We start from the raw sequence: 27,304 nt of genomic DNA, 5'->3' as shown, positions 1-27,304 counted from the left end.
GCTTGGATTAACACATAGTCTACAGGCACACACCTGATCATCTACATTTGCTCTCTTACAACACTAAACTCTGTTTTCTACCTTTATCTTGTATCTACCTACCACTTCAGCATTTTATTAAAAATAATAATAATAAAGAGAGAAATGTGGTATCCACATATAAATCAAGTATAAAAATCAAATGGGTATTCATATTTGAACTGACTGTTTATAGTTCATAATGCATGAGCAAACCCGAAGGTTTCTGTGATGGCTCCCCTTGTACTCTTCACCATGTAAGAACTTATTCACTATGTAAGAATTTGTTCTCCATGTAAGAACTTGTTTGTTATGCCTCAGAAGATTGGAGACTGACGAAAATTAGGCTTGGGGTGGATTAATGATTGTGCATTGAGCATTGACTCCCCTACACAGAATTTTATTGTTGTTAACAACCATTTGATCAATAAATATGAGAGATGCCCTCACAAAAAAAAAAAAAGTATACTCTTCCAATGGTAAAATAATAAGTAACCGGGATGTAATGAATATAGTCAAGATATTGTAACAGCTTGGTATGGTGATAGCTGGTACCTAGAATTGTCATGTATATAAATGTTGAATCACTATGTTGTACACCTGAAACTAATGTAATGTAATACTGTGTGTCAACTACCCTTCAATAAAAAAATAATTATCTAAAAATAATAATAATAAAAAAAGAAAATGTGTCCTTATTTTCATTGGTTTCTTATAAGATCTAGAAATCTAAGACACTGATGATAATATATATTTTCAAATTATTATCCATCACTAAGAACTATGGTGTGCTTAATACACAGTACTCCAGTCACTTCACTGTGCTAAATGCTTTAGATAAGGGTTATTATTTAATTCACCTAAAAACTCTATGAAGATACTATTATTATCTCCATTTACAGACAAGAGTCCTGGTACAGACTTCTTCAGAGGGTCACAAACAGATCTAAAGCTAATGACAAACTGGCTAAGTTGAAGGTTTTGCTGCTAGCTGACTCTCTTCACTTCTCACTATGCATTGGTGTATTTTTATTGGTGATGTTTCAGTTTCATATATATGAATGTTGGCAATATGAAACAAACCAACTTACTGAATAATAAAGATTACAACTATTTAAAGAAACTTCACCCCCAGGGGAGTGCACATTTAGAAGTGTAAGACTCAAAAATACTATTAAAAAGAACACTTATAGGAAAAGTTAAAAGGAAGTTACTCAATTACAGTAAGTCTTTTTTTCACAACACAACCATAGAACGTATGTCTTTGCACTCAAATAGTTTCATGGATTAAATTTAGTAAGTAATTTTTAAAGGTCTCAACCATTAGTTATCAGGGAAATACAAATTAAAACCACAATGAGATACAACTACACACTCACTAGGATGGCTAAAATTTAAAAGACAGACCATAATAAGTGTTAGTAAGGATGTAGAAACACTAGAACTGCTAGAGGGAATGTAAATGGTACAACCACTTTGGAAAAATATTTAATAATGTATTATAAAATTAAATTTCATTCACCATATGAACCAGCCATTTCATTCTCAGGTATTTACCGAAGAGGAATAAAAAGACTTCTACATAGATGTTCATAAAAGCTTTGTTCATGATAGCTGAAAACTGGAAGCAACTCAAATATCCAAAAAAAGTGGATGGATAAACAAATTGTGATATATGCATACAATACTACTCAGCAAAAAAAGGAACTACTGATTTACACAACACAAATGAATATCAAAAGTCTTACAATGAGCACAACAAGATACAAAAGAATACATAATGTGTATGATTCCATTTATAGGAAATTCTAGAAAAGACAAAACTAATTTTTAGTGACAGAAAAGAGAGCAGTGGTTGCCTGGGGCAGAGTGTGAGGGAGGGGACTGACTGCAAAGGGACATGGAACTTTCAGGATCATGGACATGTTTTCTATCTTGAAAAGAGGGTATTTCACAGGTGTTTACATAAGTAAAACTTCACTGAGCTGACAATAAGGTATTCATACAGATGAATAGACTTTCAAATGACCAATCTGAGCTGTTCAAAAAATAATTCTGTCTCATGGGAGGGTAGGAGGTTAATATATACACAGGTTAAGAGATAATTTCGTATGGTGAGTGGACTTACACACTAGATCGGTAGTTGAAATAGACAGTCGTTAATGTTCCATCTCAACACACTCTGACCACTATTAATAGAGAATATCACCAATTATTAACTTCTCACCCTAAAATGGTGCCTTAATTTTTTTTTATCCTGTAAGTTTTATTAAGCTGGTATATAATAACACAGTCAGAAAAATATATTGCAGGTCAGGGTTCCCTATATTCATGGCACTTTAAGGTAATACAGAAGATATAAATCAAAATACTGCATCTTGAGAAATATCTTACCAGCTGTGCAGCCAAGACACTTGAGAACTCACTATTCATGGCATATGGGAGTGCTGTCTGTGCTCTTGAACCATATGTAGTCTGGAACCTCTTCCTTATCTCATTTAGAAAATTAAAGGCTCGGGAACGTTCAAAATCCTGAAAAGAGACCAACACAGAGTTCACATTAGAAAGGAAACAAAGATGATATGCATGCATGATTAACAACAACCGTAAGAACAAATAACATTTACTGAGCAATGGTTCTATAAAGAGGAAGTAGCACTGACCTCACTTTATAGATAAGGAAGCAAAGGTTCTGAAAAGAAAACTAACTTGCCAAAGGTCAAACAACTAGTAAATGAAAGAGCTGAGTGTCTACTCCAGATATGTTTGGTTATTGCCAACTGAAAATAACAGCACCTACGTTAGCTTCCTGACATATGGAATTGGGTTTTACTTCCTCCATATCTTTCACAGGATCTATTATTAGAAGGCCTAGCACAAGATGATTAATAAATCCATAATAATAGTCTTTCACACATTAAGATAACACTACTGTCATAAAGTGTGAAGTAATTTTTATCAATATTGTTGGTACATTTAAAAAGAACAAGTGATGTACTCTTGTCTACTCCCAGCCACTCAAAAAATGTGTGTGTGTGTGTGTGTGTGTGTGTGTGTGTATCAATCAAACAATAGCTCAGAAAATGTAAGGCTAATCCACCATCCCAAATTTAGTGATATTTATCATTTACTCTAATTTTTATATCAGTTATTTCAGATATGGCTGGATTTTTAAAATAATTGAATCCAGGAATAAACATCATTGAGATGATCACTGTGATTGACACTCATCTCCATTTCACCCAAGATGATTAGTCTAAGCCAAGGGTTCTTGAACTGGGGTCAATGGTCCAAATTCATGGGGCCCATATACTTAGATAGAAAAAAAATTACACTGTAATTTTCACCATCTTTAAATTTCAATTGTGAATGTAGGTAACAAATCATAGTATTACACAGTACCTATGATTCTGTCACCAACAGAAATCTTTTTTTCATACACTATCAGCTTTAGACATCTTGAAATATCATTTATACTCATTACCACTTCAAAATTATTAGTTACTAGACTCATAATTAGATCTTATTTAATGAATTCATAAAGAAGCATACACATCACCATATCAATTTTTAGAATACTTTGACTTCAATATAATTGGTTTCACTGATAAGCATGTGCTTTTTTTTATTAGGGTATAATTGAAATACACTCTTATGAAGGTTTCACATGAAAAACAATGTGGTTGCTACATTCATCCTTATTATCGAGTCCCCCCCTATATCCCATTGCAGTCACTGTCCATCAGTGTAGTAAGATTATAAGCATGTGTTTTATTTCAAACATTTTAAGACATTCTGGGAGGGGTCCATGAGTATCAAAGGGGTCTATGACAAAACAAAGGTTAAGAGCCCTGACCTATGGTAATCACACTAATTTCATGCCGCTTGTCAGTGATCAATTAAGAAATAAGCATGTAACCTATTCCCAGCCAATAAGACATGAAAGGAAGTCCATACTGAAGGCAGGCGTGTACACTGGGAGAAGTTTCCTCATTCATACAATAAGATACTTGGGAAGACATAGTCCCTCTTCTCTGGACATGAATAAATAAGCACGAAGCTCCATGCAACCATAAGGGGAATGTGTCTAGGAGGAAGCTGACACTAACGATACCAAAGAGAAAGGACCATGATGGTGCTGTTAAGTTTTTGAGCATTTTGGATCTAGAACCTACAAACATTCAAAAAACAACCTAACAATGTGACAGAATTATAAAGCTGACAATGTATTGTGATTTTGATTTCCCAAAATCTACATACATTAAAATATTCATTATTAATTAGAGTATGAAATAATATATTTAATATTTCAGATAAATTTAGAAATGATTTGATACCAAAGGGTCATAATTATGAACATCAATTCTTACTACATGAAAGGATAAATGTGGAAGCCACAAGAGGTTAAAGCTAAAATTCTACCGAAAGTGAGTTGATTTGCATATAACCAGATTATCAAATTTTCTTGTCATTTGCTGCTCTGTATGATAAATGCAAAGTATAGAAAAAAATTTCCAGCTATGGACAGTTACATTCACATCAGCTTTACCCACCATAGATATAGATAATTAGGAAACTGACTCTATTAACAGTAACATGTTAAACAGCAACATGTCTTCAAATTACTTACATCATCAGTGATACAAAGATACACAATCCTGTCTTGGCAGATGTAATGAAACAAGTAACTGTAGAATAAAAGACATAAAACTTATTGTGGTTATAAGCAATATCTCTTTCACTTCTATCTTTTATATTGTAAGCAAATTTAGGACTGTCAAGGTGACCATATTATTTACAGATATTGTCTATTCTCTTTCCCTCTCCTATATACCTGTCTCCCTCAAATCAAACTAATAGGAATAAGTAAGAAATTAAATGGTCTCTACCCTAGGTATATAGCACATCACCCATTAAAATGGTAGCTGAAAGTGTATAATTTGGACTCTGAAGGCCTGAACAAGAGACGACATTTCAGAAGGGACATATAATTAAAATTAATCTCCAATGGGCCATGAGGTCTTCCTTGCCTTCTTCTAAAATCTCAAAACAAAGACTCTTTCTACCAAATACTTAATAACATTTGTTTGGTATATACTTTGAGCCAGTTACTGGGCTGCATCTAAGGATACAAAATATGCAAAACCATCAGTCCCTGTCTTCACAGAGATCATGGTGAAGGGATTACAAAGAAGCATGGTAATGAGGATGATGAAGAGTTAAAAAGACAGTATGTGGAGCTCTGTGAACATACAGGAGGCACCTAACAAAGTTAAGGGTAACATGGAAGACATCCTGGAGCAAGTTTTGTCTGAGCTGAGCCCTGAAGAATGAGTAAGAGATAGCAAAGTGAAAAGCAAAAGAGTGTTCCAGAGTGAGAGACCAATAAGCATAAGGGCCTGTAGATAAAAGAGCACATAATGGGTTTAGAAAGTAAAACTAGTTTCCATTACTAGAGTATAGAGCTTTGACGAAAAAATTAATTGCCTGTGACACTAGAGAAGTAAGCAAATACCAGATTATACAAGACTATTAAACCTCACTATGCATTATCCTAACAATAATGAAAAAGCATCAAAAGGTTTCAGCCTGGGGAGAGTGTGATCATATTTGCCATATAAAAGAATACTTTGGCTAGAATGTAGAGAACTGACAGAAAGGAAGACCAGACAGGAGACTACTGCAGCACTGCAGGTAAGAAATGATAAGACAAATAAAGAAGAGACAGAGAAGAAACAGAACTGAACTTGGGGATTGGCTGTTGGAAGATGCAGAGAGATAACTCAAGTTTGCTTCCCAGATTGCTACCTTGGGCAAGTGGCTAGACAGGAGTACTTGTTGAATTCTATTATTAATGTTCACATTGAAGCTTGCTAAGAATTTCAAGGAAGTATGGGAACTCAGGCAAAATGTCTTCCCTTATTACTCTGAAACTGTTTACATCAGTTACACCAATGACTTCCACACTGCCGTATGGCTCTCTCTGAAACGTATAGAGTTCACTACTTCTTTCTTCTTCAAAGTATTTTTCTCTCCACTAGATTCTTTATACCAGGCTTGCCTGGTTTATGCAGTAGTCTCCCTCTTTGTTGATGTTTTCCAGTATCCTCAGCCCCCTGGCTTTTCTAACAAACACTCCCTGAGGGCAGCATCCTTGCTCATGTTTTATTGTTTGTTTTCAGCTACCACAATTACAATCATAATTCTCAAATCTATATCTGACTGAAAGGAAGACCAGACAGACGACTACTGCAGCACAGGAGACTACTCCTGAGCTCCAGGCCTGCATATGTTACTGTCTACTACCATATCCAACTGGGAATACCACAGACAACTTAAACACATGTCCAAAATGGAAGTCATCATTTTCCCCACAAAAGTTTTTTTGTCCTTCCTGGGAATAACTTGGTGCAAAGATACCAAAAGCAATGAGGTATGGTCCCTGCCATCAGGAAGCCTATAGTCAGGGAACAGAGACAAAAAATAAACATAGACTTCAATTCTAATACACAGTGGTAAGTGCTACAATATGAATAAACACAGGATGCTAGAGACACAAAAAGGATGCACCTGGCCCAGTATTTGAGTTCAGGGGTTTCTAGAAGAGGAAACATCTAAGCTCAGGAAGACAGTCAAGTTTTTAAAAAGTAAGTAAGATAAACATATTCTAGTAAAAGGTAATAGCTATTGCAAAGACTAGTTATAGAGAAAGAACCCAGCACTGAAAGGCAAATTAGTACATATGGGTGGAGAACAAAATTGAAGGCTAAAGTAGCAACAGTTGGGGCCAGAGAAGGAAACAGGGCCAGATCCTGAAGACTCTTTCAGGTCATGTTAAAGAACTTTATTTACCCCAAGGTTTGGGAGTACCTGCTTATGGGAGGACATGATCAGAATGGTCCTTTTAGAGGGATTAAAGTGATAATAAGAAAGTATTTCATTTGGGACTTATAAAATGAGAAAAAGTTTACCAGGAGGCCTAGGAAAGAAAACATATTCCAAGATGCAAAAGCATGAAAAAGCTATATCAAAGATCAAAATAACACAGCTAGGTCAGGGAATGGCAAGGAGTCCTACAGAGATAAGGATAAAAGGTCAGGAGCAGACAAAATGGTGAAGACCAAGTTTGGACTTTATTCTAAAAGCAATGGGTTTTAAGCAAGAGAGTATTATCATAGGAATGTGATATACAAATTTATGGAAGGAGTGACTAGAAGCAGAAAAAGCAGTTAAGAGGAAGCTATTAGAAATGAAAAACCATAAAGACCCAAACTAACAGTACAGTGAGGAGGGATAGAGAAGGACTGGATTGAAAATCCTCTTGTAGGAGATTGGCAAGGATTTGGTAAAGAAGTCAAATATGTTTCTGAAGTTTTAGGTGTAGCCAACTGAATGGCTGGTGGTGATACTGTTAAAGAAGAAATGAATAGCAAGTGGAAGGTCATATTTCAGGGGGGAAATCATTGTCATGCAGATGGATAACATCACTTTGTTGTACTGTAACATTTTCATTGGATTACATATTCTAGTTTCCCTGATAGCTACATTCAGCTATGTGACTAAGTTCTGGCTGATAAAATATGAGTGAAAGATGCACGCCCTATCTTCCAGTCTTGCCTCTAAAAGGACTTCATGTGCTCTCCCTAGGCATTTTCCTAGGAATTTACTAAAAACACAAAGATCATAAACCTAATGTTTTCGAAGAAACTATGAAGGCACAGTCACAAGAAACTGGGATTATTTACCCCTAAGGCAACCTCTGGGCCCCTAAACTATATCGCTAAGCAACAGACTAGAAAACCCGTACAGTTCCGAAAGATGACATATTCTCTAACTCCCACTCTGGATGTGGCCCGAGATGATAGTGGACCAGGAATATCCTCCTGGAAAACAAAGCCAGGAGTCAGGAGGAAAAGATGAAAGAGGTCCTCCAATAAAGCAGACCTACTACCCACTCCTGTATCAGAACACAGAATATTTGAAATTGCTGTGAAGTAGTTATTTGAACACTGCTAGGAAGCAGTGACCTCTATGTCCTTCTCATTCTTCCCTTTTCTAAGTAGGAGTTTATAACCTCCACTGTGATGATGATGTTCTTATTCCAGTAGCTATTGGGTTGGGCTGGAAGAACAGGGGAAACCTAGGATTTGTCTTTAGGTTGATGGTCAGTGGGCCACCGAAACAAGCCCAGGCACCTGTTGAAGAACCCAGACTCTGTGAACCTGGAGCTGGACACAGTGACCAGATGAATCTTTGGGATCACCTTCTACAGAAAGGAGGTATGTCCTATGTTTCGGAAGAACAGTACACCCAGGTATCTGGGTGAACCAGAAAAGTACACTGGAAGATTAAAAGCTGTCTCCTGATACCCTTTAACTTCTTGCAGAGTAACAAAATTTTAGCTGAGAATATGGCTACACAGCTATAAATGATAATTCCAGCCTCCCTTCCAGGTGGTTTAGATGTACAACTATGCAGAGAATAAAATGTAAACATGTAGCTTATGAACAATGAATTGTCAGGCTACTACTGGATTTTGCTTAAATATATATATACTTTTGTGTGTGCATACTGTAATGGGCAAACACTGAGAGATACCAAAAGCTGAAGGAGTTCCTTGGCCAGAGCTGGAAGATAGCAGAGTCATCCCCGCTAACCCCAAAGTACACATCTCTGGGATATCTCATTTAAGTTAACATTGTATTTTGGGGTCTCTCTGTTATAGTAACTTACACTAGATACTAAATTTACAAGGAGTTAGTCCCTGGAAAGCAGTAAGGAACTCTTTCTGAGATAAGAACCAAGGAAATGAGCATGGGTTAAATGACAGAAGTTTCTTAAGTATTGATGAGAAAGGTTGAGTCACTTTTTATCTGATTACTAAGATTCTCCATCTGTGCCCTTTCTGTTCCATTTTCCAACCAGTCACCAGGGTGATCTTTCTAAAGAAAAACCTGACCATATAACACCCTGGCTGAAAACCTTCATGCCTTCCCACTGTCCACAGGGTAAAGTCCAATTTCTTAACATGGCCTATGAGGCCCAACATGACCTCTCTCCACTCATCTCTGTAGCTTTATTTTCATCATGTTCTGTACCAGTCACAGAGAACCACCTGCAGTTACTAAAATATGCCCTATGATCTCATGCCTCCATACTTCACTACCAGCTGTTTTCTACCTAGAATGCCATCCCCCTGGTCTACTACCTCCTGCTATAATTATCTATGGATTTGACTGCTCCTTCATTAAAATATAACTTTGTGAGGGCAAATACTGTGTAATTTCTTATTGTATCCCCAGCACCAAGAAAAGTGCCTGGCAAGGACTCAATAAATAATCAAAGAGTGAAGGAGTATTATTTATCTTACCTGTATCAAGTTTCACATATCCTAGAGCTCTGTAACAGTCATTTTTACATCTAACGTTCCCATATCTTTAAAATATTAGTATCACTTCTATGATAGAATAAAATAATTTCAAGTTAAATTTATAATAGAACCAGACATTTTCCATGCCGATAAAAGTTACCATTTTGTCAACTTATTCAGGTTATCTTTACCAAGAATATTGTTTTCTAGTTTTCTACCGTTCTGATTATAGTAAAATTCACTTTTTTCACCCTCTACCCACACAGAGCAGAACTCACTTGCCATGTGAGTATGTTAGTTTGTTATTTTCAGAAGGTATCTTAGCCAGAATCTGCTCTGTCACCTCCAGGAAGTTTCCTCCACACCAAGCATGTTTGGCAAGGATAGTGGTTCCCCTGGCAACAACAGCAAAAAGAATGGCCATGACTTCAATCTATTAAAAGGAAAAAAAGACACACAAGACTTAGAATATTTCTTTGACATGATCTTTCAAAAGTAAGTTACTATCATTTACCAACATCTACCTGGAGACAGTATTGCCCAAGGCACTATAACATTAATATCACAGACTTGATAATGGGCTTAACAAGGTCACAGTCTTGTACAAATTTCTGACCTAAACCACACTGATATGCATACACACATAAACATACCAAATATGTATATGTATACTTTTGTGTGTGTATAATGTAATGCATATATTATACACACACATACATTTCATTAATAGGCTGCCTTTATAAATTGTACACCACAGACTAATATCACCCTTTGAAAAGTATTGACCATAGACAGGAAAGGGACATAACGATGTCTTCATTCCTTAATACAGTAATCCCCTCCTGATAAATTAATCCTAGGTTAACAGTTAAATGGAAGTTAGACTCTAGATTCACAAAGATACCTATTACCAGTAACAGCCCATATTTATTAAGTGCTTACTGTGTGCTAGATACCACTGTAAGCACTTCACAATTATTAACTCATTTAATTCTTACATCAATGAAATTATGGACTTTATGATACATTAAAATGAAGAAACTGAAGTATGGGTAACCTAAACAATTTGCCCAAAATTACACAGCTAATAAGTGCTAAGAGTTGGGATTGAAACCCAGGCTGTGTGGTTCCAGAACACACAATCTTATCACTATACTGTGCACTGCCTCTCTTCCAAAGGCATTATCCATAATACACACAAGTGAAAATAACCCAAAATTTCCACAAGAGAAATGGTTCTATAAATCATGGAAAAATCCTTCATTAAAAAACATTTCTAAAACAATAAACTGCATGAGTTTAAGATTACTTTTCTCATGTATATGAAATTGTACTATTTTTCCCATGCTCAGTTTTTCTTATGTTACAGTACAAACTTATAAAAAGAAATTAACAAATGCCTTCCTATTCTTCAACCTGTGTTTACATGTTCAGTTTCATTCAATAAACCAGTGGTTCTTAAACTGTACTGTGAATGAGTTATCTTAGGTGACAGAGTTAGAGTCACTCGGTAAAAAACAAAATTCTTGGCATCATCTCTTGAAATTCTGATTTAGTAGGCCTGAGGTGGGGTTCTAAAATAAGTATTTAAGGCAAGCCTGTCTGGATACATTTGATTCACACAACCATATTTTGTGAAACACCTTTACGTCAGGGAATCCACTGATTGCTTCTTGGAATCCCAGCACTGAAGGACAGCACACTATAAAAAATGCTCATCTGTCTCTTGAGCTGAACTCCTCTCAGGGTCTCTTCATTGAGGGTGTTCTCCATAATTATGTCCTCAGTCATCTTCTTTCTGGATTTATCCTTACACATATGTAGCGAGTTGTAATCTCCAAATCACTTCCTCATACATTATATTCCTTGATCCTAAAAGCCTCCAATGATCCTGTAACATTCTAGGCACTGCTCCATTTCTTAAAATCATCATCTGCACACTATCTCTGCTTATCTACCTCCTTTTAACTCTTCAACTTACTATAATCTGGCTTTTGCTCTCAACACTCCACAAAACCATCCTTACTAAGATCACCAACAGCCTCTATGCTGCAAAATTCAGTGGTCACTTCTCTGTTCTCACCTGACTTGACCTCTCAAGAATAGTCAACCCTGCTAAAGCTCCTTCTTGAAATACTCCTACATACCTAGCTGCTCCTTCTGTTTTCTTGCTGAGTCCTCCTGTAGCTGACCTCTAAATGTTGATTTGTGGGGAATGGTTCTGCACTCCTTGATCCTTAGATGAGCTCACCTAGACCTGCCATTTTAAACATTATTTACTTGCTAAAGATATATTGTATACAGAAAAAAACTAAAAGCACAACCAAAATTGAGGGAAAACCAAAGATAAAACCTAAAGTGCAATAGATAGTTGAGGGAAAGGCAGATGAATAGGGACCCACAAAGAAGACTGAGAAGCATCAACTGGAAAAGTTAAGAGGAAACCCAGAAGAGTATGATGGCCTGGAAGCCAAAGAGAAAAAAGATTCAAGAAGAAACAAGTGTCAGCTCCTAGCTATGTTCACTGATGCACAGAATGGAGACTGTAAAAGTCACTGAATTTTTTTTATGTACAAAAACTTTAATTGCAGAGCTATTTATCATAACAAAAATTAGGAAACAACCTAAATTTCCAACAAAAACAGACTAGGGAGCAGGTCCTAAATAGTTTTCCATATATCTTTTTTTTAATTTTGTTATCATTAATCTACAATTACATGCAGAACATTGTTTACTAGGCTACCCCCTTCACCAAGCAAAGAGCAGTGGAGTAGAACAAAAACACAAAGAGAAATAGGTAGAAGAAATCATATAGTCCCTGAGGCCTACAGATGAAAGAGTAGCAACCTCAGTCCCTTAGCCGCTTCGAGAGCTAAACTGAGTTTGGCAACAATACAAAAAGACCTAGTGTCTTATGAACTGAAATGAGGCAATTGCTTAAAATGCTTATGTAATCTTCAACTGTATTAAGAAATGTGGGTTTGTGCACAGGTGCCAGTGTGGAAGAAGAAGCGGCAGGCTGCTTATCGTGGTGGGGGGAACTCGGAGCTGCATTGCCAGCCAGGGGGATGGAGGGCCTGAAGCTCTTAAAAGTTCCCAACCTGCTGGGCTGAGTGTGCCATTATATTCTGTGCTATTAGAACACACGTGTAATACTGAGTTTAATTCCAGGTATAGCATTTCAAGACTGCACGAAAGAACAACAGCATAGGTAAAAGACATGGGCACTGTATCATTTGAAGAATAGCTAGAGGAACTAGAAATGTTTAACATGAAAAAAAGACTTAAGGGAACATGACAGCAGTCTTCAAGTTTATATAAAGCACAGACATATGGAGGAGGAAAAAAGATGGCGGCGTGAGAAGTGAGGCAGAAATCTCCTCCCCAAACCACATATAATACGGAAATACAGCAAATACAACTATTCCTAAAAGAGTGACCAGAAATAAGATTGCACCAGCCAGTCTACATCTGCAAAAAGAGAATATCTCACGGAAAAGGGCAGAAAAATAAAACTGCGACCCAGCAGGACCTGAGCACTCCCCCCACCCCAGCTCACCAGGGGTAGGAAGAGAATCAGTGCAGGGAGAGAGTAGAAGCCCAGGACTACTAAATATCCAGCCCTAGAAATCTACTCTGGGAGCACAAACCCACATTGCATGGTGCTCTGGAGATTAGAGGGGCTGAAAACCAAAGTCACAGACTACGACTGCGAACAGGTTCCCAACAACTGGCTGCCCTGGGAAAAAAAGAAATGTGGGTGCTTTGAAAGACTTCCCAACAGTGAGAGAGCTGCTTAAAGGGCAAGGATTCAGGAGAAGGAACAGGTGGAAAAAATCATCCCATCACACTCAGCCCAGCAGGTTGGGAACTTTCAATAGCTTCAGGTAGTCCATTCCCCTGGTGGGCAATGCAGCCCTGAGGCCCCTCACTGTGATCAAGCAGCCTGCTGCTTCTTCCTCCATGCCAGCAACTGTGTGAAAACCCACTGCCCGTCATCACTCCTGACCAGCTGGAGGGCAGCCCCACCTACAGCAACTACACGGCTTAACACAGAGGCTGCCCCCTGCATGTGGCTCACAGGTCCTGACAGTGGAGGCAGGTACTGTGGCGAGAAAGCAGGAAAGGGTTTTGCCCACCTGACAGACACCCACGCTGTTTGCCTGTGACCCCAGCCATCACTCCAGGCCAGCCGGAGGGCAGCCCTGCTTATGGTACCTTAGGGCCTTAATGCAGAGGCTGCTCCCTGACAGTAGGTCAGTGGCCCTGACAGAGGAGGCAGGAACTATGGCTGGGAAGCAGGAAAGGGCATGATTTTTAGGGCAGACACTGGCAGCACTCAGCTGCAACCAATGCCATCGCTCCAAGTACCAGGCAGCTCCGAAAAGCAGAGCTTCTGGGCCCTAGGGGGCACTGCCTAAACAAACCTAGTATTTCTCACTATCCAATACGATTATGAAAAGGCAGAAGAACCCTGTTAATTCAAAATGCCTGAAAAACCAGAAATAGGGCTCAGTGAGACTGAAATCTCCAATATTCCTGAAAAAGAACTCAAAATAAAAGGTATAAGTATGCTAATGGAGCTACAGGAAAATATTCAAGAGCTACAGGATGAATTCAGGAGGAAGATAAACACGTTAAAAAATACAGTAGATGAAACATAAAATGGACATATTTAAAAGAAGATTAGATGAGGTTGAGGAGACAGTAAATGAAATAGAAATGAGAGAACAGGAATACAAAGAAGCTGAGGCAGAGAAAGAAAAAAGGATCTCTAGGAATGAAAGAATATTAAGAGAACTGTGTGACCAATCCAAACGGAACAATATTCACATTATAGGGGTACCAGAAGAAGAAGAGACAGAAAAAGGGATAGAAAGTGTCTTTGAGGAGGTAATTGCTGAAAACTTACCCAATCTGGGGAAGGAGATAGTCTCTCAGGCCATGGAGATCCACAGATCCCCCTACACAAGGGACCCGAGGAAGACAACACCAAGACATATAATAATTAAAACGGCAAAGATCAAGGACAAGGACAGAGTATTAAAGGCAGGCAGAGAGAGAAAAAGATCACCTACAAAGGAAAATCCATCAGGCTATCAGACTTCTCAGCAGAAACCTTACAGGCCAGAAGGGAGTGGCATGATGTATTCAATGCAATGAAACAGAAGGGCCTAGAACCAAGATTACTCTACCCGGCAAGGTTACCATTTAAATTTGAAGGAGGGATTAAACAATTCCCAGATAAGCAAAATTTGAGGTAATTCACCTCCCACAAACCATCTCTACAGTGTATTTGAAAGGGACTGCTCTAGATGGAAGGGCTCCAAAGGCTAAATAGCTGTCACCATAAAAAATAAAACCACAGTAAAGGAAGTAGGCCAATTAATTACTAGCTAAATGCAAAATTAAATCAGCTACCCACAAAGTCAGTCAAAGGATACACAAAGAGTACAGAATATGACACCTAACATATAGAGAGTGGAGGAGAAACAAAAAGAAGGGAGAGAAAAAAGAATCTTCAGATTGTGTTAATAATAGCATAATAAGTGAGTTAAGTTATACGGTCAGATAGTAAAGAAGCTGTCCTTGAACCTTTGGTAACCACAAATCCAAAGCCTGCAAGGGCAATACCTACATATCTATCGATAATCACCTTAAATGTAAATGGACTGAATGCACCAATCAAAAGACATAGAGTCACTAAATGGATAAAAAAGCATGACCCATCTATATGCTGCCTACAAGAGACTCACTTCAAACCCAAAGACATACACAGACTAAAAGTGAAGGGATGGAAAAAGATATTTCATGCAAACAAACAAACAATAGGGAGAAAAAAGCAGGAGTTGCAATACTTGTACCACATAAAATAGACTTCAAAACAAATAAAGTACCAAGAGACAAAGAAGGACATTATATAATAATAAAGGGGTCAGTCCAACAAGAGGATACAGCCATTATAAATAGCTATGCACTGTAGATACCCCAGCAGTTAAACTCTCTCTAATTTAGTTCCTGCTTAAGCTTAATCTATAGTCAAAACCAATCTAAGAGAAAAGAACAATAGGTGCTGCATCTTGGAATCTGGTGTGAGTCATGAGTGGTGTGACAAGGACTGCAAACAGTTCTCGTGATCCTTTCTGAGGCAAACGCAGATAAGGAACACACCTTGAGACTCAAGTGGTGGATGACTTGAGGAGACAGAAACTTTAACAGGATTAGTTTGCAATTGTTATGATGATAAAACTTATCCTATAATCCTGTCTTTTGCTTGCTGTAACTTAATAAAAGTGCAGGGGAGCACTGACTTGGTACTTAGTCTCGAGAGGAAGTCTAAGCCCTCTGCATTAAATGTCATTCTGACTCGGTTTCTCATTTTCACGGTCCCTGACCGCAACAATGCACCCAACATAGGAGCACCCAAATATGTGCAACAAATACTAACAGAATAAAGGGGGAAATAGAATGCAATGCATTCATTTTAGGAGACTTAACACACCACTCACTCCAAAGGACAGATCACCAAGGCAGACAATAAATAAGGACACAGAGGCACTGAACAATGTATTAGAACAGATGGACCTAACAGACATCTACAGAACACTCCACTCAAAAGCAACAGGATACACAGTCTTCTCAAGTGCACATGGAACATTTTCCAGAACAGATAACATACTAGGCCACAAAAAGAGCCTCAGCAAATTCAGAAAGACAGAAATTGTACCAATCAACCTCTCAGGTCACAAAGGTATGAAACTAGAAATAAATTGTACTAAGAAAACAAAAAGGCTCACAAACACATGGAGGCTTAACAACATGCTCCAAAATAACTTCTGTGGGACGAAGTGAAGGCAGTTCTAAGAGGAAAGTATATAGCAATTCAGGCCTATTTAAAGAAGGAAGAACAATCCCAAGTGAACAGTTTAAATTCACAATTAATGAAACTTGAAAAAGAAGAAGAAATGGGGTCCAAAGTCAGTGGAAGAAAGGACATAATAAAGATCACAGAATAAATAAATAAAATTGAGAATAACAAAACAATACAAAGAACTAATAAAACCAAGAGCTAGTTCGTTTAAAAATCAACAAAATAGATAAACCCATAGCCAGATTTATCAAGAGAAAAAGAGAGTCTACATACATAAACAGAATCAGAAATGAGAAAGGAAAAATCACTATGGACACCATTGAAATACAAGGAATTATGAGAAAATACTATGAAAAATTATATGCTAACAACTTGAGTAACCTAGAAGAAATGGACAACTTTCTTGAAAAATACAACTTTCCAAGACTGACCCAGGAAGAAACAGAAAATCTGAACAAACCAATTACCAGCAATGAAATTGAGTCAGTAATCAAAAAACTACCCAAGAACAAAATTCCCGGACCAGATGGCTTTACCACTGAATTTTATCAGACATACCCATGCTCCTTAAAGTTTTCCAAAAAGTAGAACAGGAGGGAATACTTCCAAACTCATTCTATGAAGCCAGCATCACTCTAATACCAAAACCAGGCAAACACACCACAAAAAAAGAAAATTACACACCAATACCCCTGATGAACATAGATGCAAAAATACTCAACAAAATATTAGCAAACTGAATTCAAAATACATCAAAAAGATCATACACCATGATCAAGTTGGATTCATTCCAGGAATGTAAGGATGGTACAACATTGGAAAATCCATCAATATCATCCACCACATCAATAAAAAGAAGGACAGAAATCACACGATCATCTCCATAGATGCTGAAAAAGCATTTGACAAAATTCAACACCCATTCATGATAAAAAATTTCAATAAAATGGGTATAGAGGGCAAGTACATCAACATAATAAAGGCCATACATGACAAACCCACAGCCAACATCATACTTAACAGTGAAAAGCTGAAAGTTTTTCCTCTAATATCGGAAACAAGACAAGGATGCCCACTCTCCCCACTCTTATTCAACATAGTACTGGAGGTCCTAGCCATGGCAATCAGATAACACAAAGAAATAAAAGGCATCCAGATTGGTAAGGAAGAAGTTAAACTGTCCCTGTTTGCAGATGACATGATATTGTACATAAAAAAACCCTAAAGACTCCACTCCAAACTACTAGAACTAATATATGAATTCAGCAAAGTTGCAGAATACAAAATTAATACACAGAAATCTGTTGTACTCCTATACACTAACAATGAACTAACAGAAAGAGAAATCAGGGAAACAATTCCATTCACAATTGCATCAAAAAGAATAAAATACCTAGGAATAAACCTAACCAAGGAGGTAAAAGACCTATACTCTGAAAACTACAAGACACCCATGAGAGAAATTAAAGAGGACACTAATAAATGGAAATTCATCCCATACTCTTGGGTAGGAAGAATTAATATTGTCAAAATGGCCATCCTGCCTAAAGCAATCTACAAATTCAATGCAATCCCTAACAAAATACCAACAGCATTCTTCAAAAAACTAGAGCAATAGTTCTAAAATTCATTTGGAACCACAAAAGACCCCAAATAGCCAAAGAATAAAGCTGGGGGATTACACTCCCCAACTTCAACCTCTATTACAAAGCCACTATAATCAAGACAATTTGGTACTGGCACAAGAACAGACCCATAGACCAATGGAAAAGAGTAGAGAGCCCACATATAAACCCAAGCATATATGGTCAATTAATATATGATAAAGGAGCCATGGACATACAATGGAGAAATAAGAGCCTCTTCAACAACTATTACTGGGAAAACTGGACAACTACATGTGAGAGAATGAAACTGGATTGTCATCTAACTCCATACACAAAAGTAAACTCGAAATGGATCAAAGACCTGAACATAAGTCATGAAAACATAAAACTCTTAGAACATAGGCACCGAGGCTTTCCTGACCCCAGTGCTGCGCCCGGTCACCCAAAGGTATACCTGAAATCTTGTGGATCAAGGAAATGGAAAATTTAATCTAATGATTCTATGTTGGGGTGAAGGACATGGCAGCAGTATCCATGATCACGCAAACTCACACTGCTTTCTGAAGATGCTGCAGGGAAATCTGAAGGGAGACATTATTTGCCTGGCCTGACAAAAAGTCCAATGAGATGATCAAGAACTCTGAAAGAACCTTGAGGGAAAACCAGTGTGCCTACATCAATGATTCCATTGGTTTACATTGAGCAGAGAATATTAGCCATATGGAACCTGCTTTGACCCTTCACTTGTACAGCCCACCTTTTGATACATGCCATGCCTTTGATCAGAGAACAGGACATAAAAACAAAGTCACCATGACATTCCATAGCAAATTTGGAATCAGGACTCCATTTACAACTTCAGGATCACTGGAGAACAACTGAGGAGGACCAGATCCTCTGAGCTTTTACTTTAAGATCCGCTGAAAGTTTTGCCTTTGACAACAGGGCTTCCCACCATTTGCTGTCCAATAATATACTTTACAAAGCCAATACTTAGATCTTCAGTAAGGAAGATGCTAATTATAGGGCGTTAAGTAAGCAAATAGTGCCCTAAACTACTGCAGAAGAGAAATCCCATAAAAAAAAGAGGTTTGTGACTTTTAAATGCCAAATCAAGTGCTCTCCTGTAATTAGCAATAAATAAAAACCAGAAACTGCAGACATCAAATGCCAGCCTTATTACTTGGAGGACTAAATGTATTAATAACATACTTTGTATGTTATTAATATTTGAAGAGGATTTTTTGAATCTGTGGATTTTATTTTTTCAATCTTATTTTACAAGTTCCTCTTCTATAAATAATAGGGTATTGTAGATAAACTTCAGACTCTTTGCCATTTGGTAAGGAAATGAAGTCCAGAAGATTTAGAAAAGTACATGTACCCAAACCCACAACAAGCCAAATATATAAACTCGTATTTTTGTGTCCAGTGCTTACAAAGACTTTGTACTATTACCAAAATTGCCAAATAATTTTAATAAAGCTGGATTTGAACACACACACACACAAAAAAAAATAGGCAAAAATCTCCTGAATATAAACATGAGCAACTTTTTCCTGAACGCATCTCCTCGAGCAAGGGAAACAAAATAAAAAATGAACAAATGGGACTACATCATGCTAAAAAGCTTCTGTACAGCAAAGGACACTATCAGCAAAACAAAAAGGCATCCTACAGTATGGGAGAATATATTTGCAAATGACACATTTGACAAGGGGTTAACATCCAAAATATATAAAGAACTCACACGCCTCAACACCCAAAAAGCAAATAACCCTATTAAAAAAATGGGTGGTGGATATGAACAGACACTTCTCCAAAGAAGAAATTCAGATGGAAAACATGCACATGAAAAGATGCTTCACATCACTAATTATCAGGGAAATGCGAATTAAAACCACAATGAGATATAACCTCACACCAGTAAGGATGGTCAACATAAAAAAGACTAGGAACAACAAATGCTAGCAAGAATGAGGAGAAAGGGGAACCCTCCACTGCTGGTGGGAATGTAAAGTAGTTCAACCACTGTGGAAACATAGAGGTCCCTCAAAAAACTAAAAATAGAAATATCATTTGACCCAGGAATTCCATTCCTAGGAATTTACCCTAAGAATGTAGGATCCCAGTTTCAAAAAGACATATGCACCCCTATGTTTATTGCAGCACTATTTACAATAGCCAAGAAATGGAAGCAACCTAAGTGTCCATCAGTAGAGGAATGGATAAAGACGTGGTATATATACACAATGGAATATTATTCAGCCATAAGAAGAAAAAAAATCCTACCATTTGCAACAACATGGATGGAGCTAGAGGGTATTATGCTCAGTGAAATAAGGCAGGCAGAGAAAGACAAGTAACAAGTGATTTCACTCATCTGTGGAGTATAACAAAGCAAAAAGTGAAGGAACGAAACAGTAGCAGATTCACGGAAACCAAGAATGGACTAACAGTCATCAAAGGGAAGGGGGTTGGGGAGGGTGGGTGTGAAGGGAAGGAGAAGGGGATTAAGGGGTCTTATAATTAGCACACGTAATATGGTGGGTGCACGGGGAAGGAAGTATAGCACAGGAAAGACAAGTAGTAACTCTATAGCATCTTACTATGGTGATGGACAGTGACTGTAATGGGGTATGTGGTGGGGACTTGATAATAGGGGGAATGTAGTAACCACAATGTTGCTCATGTGACCCCTGAGCATAAGATTATATATCAATGATATCTTAATAAAAAAATACAGTCACCTGGAACATGGAGGTTATATGGAATATAAGTAGGAACAATGGATTTAAGTTATAGAGAAGCAGTGTTTTGTTCAATAAAAGTCGTCCCCAATTTAAAAATGCCTGTTAAACACTAGATACACAGCAAAGAGAAACTTTACTTTCCTCTTAGATGTCACTAATAGTAATTTCTTACTCTCTTCTATACTGTTAAAAATCCCACCTATATTCAAGTCTCACCTGCTTCCACTGTAACTCTCTCACAATAGAATCTGCAAATGTCTTAATGAGTACTGGAATAATAGAAACAATTGTGGCAGAAAGAATACTGCATTTAAAGTCAGAAAACCTGCCTCTGGCTAATTATTGGCAGTATGTGAATGTCTAACAAACCATAAAGTGCTATATAAATATAATATTCAAGAAGAAAAAAGGATGATGAGATAAGCCTGAGAGAAAAAAAAAAGATAATGGAATATAAAGGAAAGCTGTGTTCCAACAGTGTTCCTCCCTATTCTCTTATTCACTCCTCACTTGGTCCTAGAGCCACCATCCAATTCTACTTCATTCCTATCAAGAATCCTCTTTGAGTTTCCTGTGGCTGCTGTGCCAAGTGCCAAATGCTGCAAGGCTTAAAACAACAAATTTATTGTCTCACAGTTTTGTAGGCCAGAAGCCTCAAATCAAGATATTGGCAGGGCCATGCTTCGTCTGAAATCTGTAGGAGAGAATCCTTCCTTGTCTCTTCCTAGCTTCTGGTGGTTTGCTAACAATACCTGGTGTTCCTTGGATTGCATATCCATCTCTGACTCCATAGTCACATGGCATTCTCTGTGTCTCTTATCTTGTTATGAGGACATTCTGTTACTCGAGTATGACTTCATTTTAACTTACATCTGAATTACATCTGCAAAGACTCTATTTCCAAATAAGGAAATTACATACATTCACAGGTACCAGGGGTCAGAATTCAACATATCTTATTTGAGGACACAACAAACCCTCATCTTAGAAGCTCACCACTCCTCCCAAATCACTCCTACTCTCCCCTCTCCACATATTCATAACACCCCTACTTGCCTCCCTCTTCTCTCCAAAATCTCTCACTATCTCTTTCCTTAATCACAGTAGAAGTCTGCCCTTAGAGCTATGGGCCAGAAGGGCAACTTCCAACAGCTTGGAGTTAGAAAGGTATGTTTCTATTGCCCAGAAGGTTCCAAGAAAAGAATTTTTGTTCCAGTTGCCAGGATTCAAAAAATAGATGGTACGGGGGAATGCAGGTGAGAATTACGGATGCAGTTTTTTATAAAAGAACTATTATAAATTGTAGTAAAGTTTTTTAAGTCCATTAACTTAGCTGTTAAGTAAGGCATACTGATTGGCCTAACAACTGAAATGTCATGAACAGCATTATTTATAGAGGAAAATGCATCCAGAGTTTCAAACAATAATCTTACAAAGGAACTTTTGGAATATATCCATTTTTAAGCAAGGGACTGCCTGTTTTGAAGAAAAAAAATAGTAACAAAATAGTTTGGCAATGATGCAAACACTCCTCTTCAGTGGAGACCTCTTCATGTGGAGGACAGTTTCAGGGAACTGAGCAAAGAAAAAAAAACAAGTCAACATTTCTCACACTTAAGTCCATGTATTCTGAGAAATTTTTTAATTTTGTATTTTTATTTTGATAACATTAAAAATGTATATAAGTATTCTGGATCATCTATATTCATACCTTATGAATGAGCTAACACACACAATCTGGTGCTATATTTGTGTTACGAGGGCACAGGTGCCAAGAAATTCCCTAAAATGACAATGCTTAATTTTTAATGTTTCAGAAGCATGTCTGGCTGCTCTGAGGTTGGTACATCATAAAATCACGATAATCATGACTCAAACACTCTTGTATTCCTGTCGTACTTTTAAATCAGTTATAAAGACAAAATTTATCCATTGCCATAACAATTTACAATCGAAAAATATCTGCATGGGAAAAAACCTTTCAAGAACTGAGAACTTTTATCTGACATTCTGAAAATGATAGTGTGGCAGAATATCAACATGTAAGTTATCTCAGGCAAAGGAAAAAAGTAATACTCAAAGATGTGTTTATACCAGGTAGAAACCAAATGATACCATATTGTGCTGTATGAATAAACATTGTGAAACTGTTCAAACAGAAAAAAAGAAGTGTAAGAATCAACTTGTAACATACCATATGGCACTAGTCGATGCAAAATCAAAAGAAAGCTTTCTGAATCATTATTTATATTATTGCAAAGGGATGTATTATGTTAATTACATATGTTTAACATATGTGTTAAACATTCAGTTCATTAACAGAATGTTTCATAGGAAATACACAATGGAAATTAGATTTTTTCCACCCTTGCTTCATGGGGCATACTATTAGTCTGGTCAATTAAATTAAATGGGGGTAGAGGCATTGAAAGCTCTCAAGAAAGAAATGTGAACTCATTTTCGGGGAAGCTATGGAACAAGAGAAAGCATAGAAGTGAGAACAAGCTAGGGAAGGTAAATAAACCAGTCTGATGAGATAGAATGGTCCACATTTGGTGAATGAGAAGTTTAGGGATATGTTTAATGGCCTCATATACAGAAGACCTTGTATAAATTAATTTGGGTTGGATCAAATAGTTTTCCCACTTCAGTTTACCAATGCGTTATAAGGGTTTACTATACGGCAGCCAGTATAGTAGGCACTGGAGGTATGAAGGCCGCTAAGGACGGACCTCTGTAGTCAAGGGAGCCACAGTACAATAGGGAACACAGACATAAGTATATGCAATAAAGTATGAGTGGATAATCTAAAAATGTACACAACTGTTCAGGAGTTTCTTACAAGTTTGGTGGTTATCTCACCTTGGATGAAGGAATAAATAATGCAGGTGCCAGCCTACATATTAGGAATTTCCTCCATATACTGTTATAATTATTTCTCCTAGGAAGAGAGGTCAAAGTGTCTATTTCATCTTCACTACATTCCCAGTGCCCAGCACAGCACCTGGCATATAATAGTCCCTCAATTATTTGAATAAATGAATGAACCCTGAGCATGTTTTGGTTTTAAATATACTATAAATGATAGATAACTTTATATTCAGTAGGTAAGAAGAATATTTTCTATCTCCCCAAGTAAGACAAAGCAATTGAGCTGAGAGTAATCCAAACCCCAACCCTTCTGTCTGGGTTTTAGAAGGAAATATCACCAATTCAAATGTAATAACCTTAGAGAAGATAGAAGAATGAGAAGCAAACATTGATAATGACAGAGGAAAAGAGGTGTTTATGAAAAGCCTGAAGTCTGGTCACAGATCAAGACTATTCTTTTTGGTATTACAAATAGTCTTTTTCTGTGATGCTGTAAGACCAAACCCAATCCCTCTGATTTTCTCAGGATAGATGCCTACCCGGTCAAGTCACCTACCTGTTCAACTTTCCATTAACCACTAACACCATCTAATATCATGTTGATTATTCCTGTTTGCCCCCTCACACATACAAATACATAAACTACTGAGAATAGTGATCTCCTATGTCTTATTTTTAGCGATATCCCTTGCACTTAGAAGTGTCTAGCACCTATTAGCCATTCAATAAATACTTGTTAGACATATGAGTGGGTCTGCTCTCAGCCACAGCTATTCAAGTGTAAAGAATGCCCCAAACATGACAGCGTCCTCTGGGTTCAAGGGTGGGACAATGAAGGTACAGGTAGTCCAGAGCAATTAATAAGTAAGAAAAGAAAATAAAGAAAGGAAAGGAAGGAAGAGAGAAAAGGACTTGATAACTGATTGCTTGTGGGGGTTTTGGGAGAGTAAGATGTGAAGTGTTTACCAAAGACAGTACATGGTCAGAGTTTGTTAAATATTGGTCAATAATAACAAAAACATAAGGGTCTGATGCTGAGGGAAAACTGGACGGAGAGACACAGAGCCCCTATCCGAACTGAGAAAAAAGGAATGTCAACACTGGGCGGTGGAGGAGAGGCACACAGAGGGCTAGAAAACCACGAAGGATCTCAGAAGTAGGAGGTGAAGCAGAAAAGTGACGTCACTGAAGCAAGGGCGTAACGAGTTTTTGTAAGACTCCAGGGATTTTAACAGATTCAAATGCTACGGAAAGGTCTTGCACAATGCGAACGGAGGGGAAGTTAATTATTTTCCTCGTGTAACAAAAATTAAGTGACGCATTCTGACAGTCTTTAACTCGAGGCCATTTCCGCACCATCAAACGCACTTCGCCAAAACTAGACCTGGCCGACAATTCGAACAGTCGACACCACAGAAGCCCAAGTCACCCCTGCACTGCCACCTCACTCCACCCTAGCACCTTCTCCTTAACACCTCTGGCCACCCTCCGCCGTCGTCTCCCCGCCTCAGACCAAGAGTGCCCCACTCCATTACCTGTCCAGGCACCCTCTGAGAGCGCGCGGACTCGAAAGAGAAGTGAGCGGATCGACGTGGGGTCGCGAACTGCCCGCTCCCAAAGGAGGATGGGACCAGACGCCACCGGCTTCCGCATAAAGCGCCCCGCCGGCGCGCGGCCTCCTGGGAATGCGAGCGCTCCTCCAATGGGAGCGGGCGACGGGGCGGGGCCTATGCGTACCCAGCTCCTGCATGTCCCAAGAGCCGCACTGTATTCCGGGAATGGTAGTTCTGACTAGTATATCGCCGAGATCGCCGCACGTTGGGTCAATACCGCTTGTCGTAAACAACATCAAGCGCAGTTTCTCCGGAAAAAGAGAGAGTACAGGGCCAGAAGAAGTCCACCATCATTGAGTCGGCGTAGTAAATGAAGAGCGGAGCTTGTCCTGCCATCTCCACATTTAGTCTCAGAAGGTAATACCGCCTGTGACTTCACAAAACAGAATTGATCTGACCGTAACTCTCAATTCTTGCCACGAAATTTTCTAACCTCCGTGGACCCCTCAAAAACCCTTTCTCCCATCCTTGCAATAGTAATAATTATTAAATATTACAATATTATTATTTTATATTATACTGTTACTATTTTAAGAATTATTTTTTTAAAAACTACTCTCCTTTGATCTAAGCTCCCCGTGCCCTTTACATCCCTATTCTCTCTTGTCAGCTCAGAGTCTAGCTCTGATAAACCCTTTTAACTTGTCCATGGCTCCATACTTCCTGCTTCTTTATTATAAGTATTTTAAAAATGTCAAAGTTTCTCTCATCTAAAACATTCTGAAGTCTCCTTTCTCACCCCACATCCGCCAAACTCCTACCACGTGCAAACTTAACCGGGTGGTCTCTCTCCCACTTCTTTGCACTCAAAATTCTCAACAGTTTTATGAAAATAAATGGACAATTTTCAACCATTAACATACTTCATCTCTGCAGGATTTTACATTGATTATTCCCTCCTTGAAACCATCTGCTTTAGTTTGAGCTGCTTTGACAAAATACCATAGACCAGACGACTTAAGTAACAGAAATGTATTTCTCACAGTTCCGGAGGCTGAGAAGTTTTAGGCCAGGGTACCAGTATGATCTGGTTCTGGTGAAAACTTGCTTCCTGGCTTGCAGACTTAAGCCTACTTTCTGTATCCTCCATGGTGGAGAGACATCATCTCTCATAAAAGCACTAATCCTATTTATGAAGGCTCCAGCCTCATGACCTTATCACCTCCCAAAAGTCCTGAAGATCAGGGCTCCAACATAAAAATTTGGTGGGGAGGGGAAACCATATTCATTTCATAGCACTTTCTAAGATGCTACACTCTCCTGGTTCCCTTCCCATTTCTGTGGCAGCTCCTCATTTTCCTTTGAAATGTTAATGTTCTGTAGGGCTCTGCCCTACACACTGTTCCTATTCTTTACACTTTACTTGGGTAATCGTAACCATTCCCATTGCTTTGGTTGTCATCTGTATGGTGTTTTCCTCATACAGAAGCCCAGACAAGATATCTGTAACACAGACTGAAATACCTAGTGAGAGCTGAGCATCTTAAAACTTAAGGTAACCTCAATTGACCTAAAATGTTTCTACTCTTCCCTCTGCCATAACATGCTCCTTCTCCTGTAATGTCATCTCAGTGAATGGCACAACCATGCAATCAGTTGTCCACACCAGAAAACTGGGTATCATTTTGAATGCTTTCACTCCCTCAAAGCTTTTATCCAAGCAATCAGGAAACCATATTAATTCTATCTTCTAAATATCTCACTTGTCAAGCTTCAGTTTTCTCTTCATTAAAATGACTATAATAATAGTACCTTTTTTTGAAGATTGTTGCAATGGTTACTGAGCAATAGTGCCAGACAGAGAGTAAGCACTCAAGGACAACAAGTATTAATTGAACAAGCATCATGTTTGTCATGAGTTTTCCTTCATTAGGCTTTACATAATGTTAGCTAGCATTTACTTTTATTTAGCTCATATTTAGAAAGAAAAAAAATGAAAAACAAGAAATGGTGAGAAAATCAAGAAATTATGTAAAAATTACCCCCACTCAATTCCTCGGTGTTTTTCCAAGCATGACAAAATATAGTACTAGTCTTGAGGAACTATACACATGGTTCTACTCTAATATGTGTAGGATATACCTTAGTTATTGTTATCAGCTATGAGTGGGCTATAGAGACCCTGAAGTACATTCAAAGAATTGAGACTAAAATGATCTGGACACTAAACATCAGCAGAAATGCCTCTGTACTGTAGTATC

The 27,304-nt window shown here is 38.0% G+C and overlaps 1 protein-coding gene and 1 pseudogene across 5 annotated transcripts in view; one reads left to right on the top strand and one right to left on the bottom strand.

Annotated features, from left to right (window-relative positions):
* LOC118929498 (vesicle-associated membrane protein 7) overlaps nucleotides 1–25,171 on the bottom strand; it is a 74,584-nt gene extending 49,413 nt beyond the window's left edge. For all 5 annotated transcript variants that reach the window (XR_008995368.1, XR_008995367.1, XR_008995365.1 and 2 more), the window contains exons 1-4: nucleotides 25,026–25,171; nucleotides 9,667–9,821; nucleotides 4,649–4,706; nucleotides 2,413–2,550 (exon numbers count right to left, since the gene is read on the bottom strand). Coding sequence is in view for 1 of the 5 variants with exons in the window: in XM_036919653.2 (XP_036775548.1) it covers nucleotides 2,413–2,550; nucleotides 4,649–4,706; nucleotides 9,667–9,812 (342 nt within the window). In the remaining 4 variants the exon portion in view is untranslated. The remainder of the gene's footprint in view (nucleotides 1–2,412; nucleotides 2,551–4,648; nucleotides 4,707–9,666; nucleotides 9,822–25,025) is intronic.
* On the top strand, nucleotides 17,675–19,794 carry LOC130682047 (cysteine dioxygenase type 1-like; annotated as a pseudogene).
* Nucleotides 25,172–27,304: the final 2,133 nt, after the last annotated feature.

This window comes from Manis pentadactyla, chromosome X, assembly GCF_030020395.1.
Source record: "Manis pentadactyla isolate mManPen7 chromosome X, mManPen7.hap1, whole genome shotgun sequence".
In the NCBI taxonomy this organism is placed as follows: Eukaryota; Metazoa; Chordata; class Mammalia; order Pholidota; family Manidae; genus Manis; species Manis pentadactyla.
Note: the sequence above shows the minus strand (reverse complement) of the source record. Positions and strands in the feature narration are given on the sequence as shown.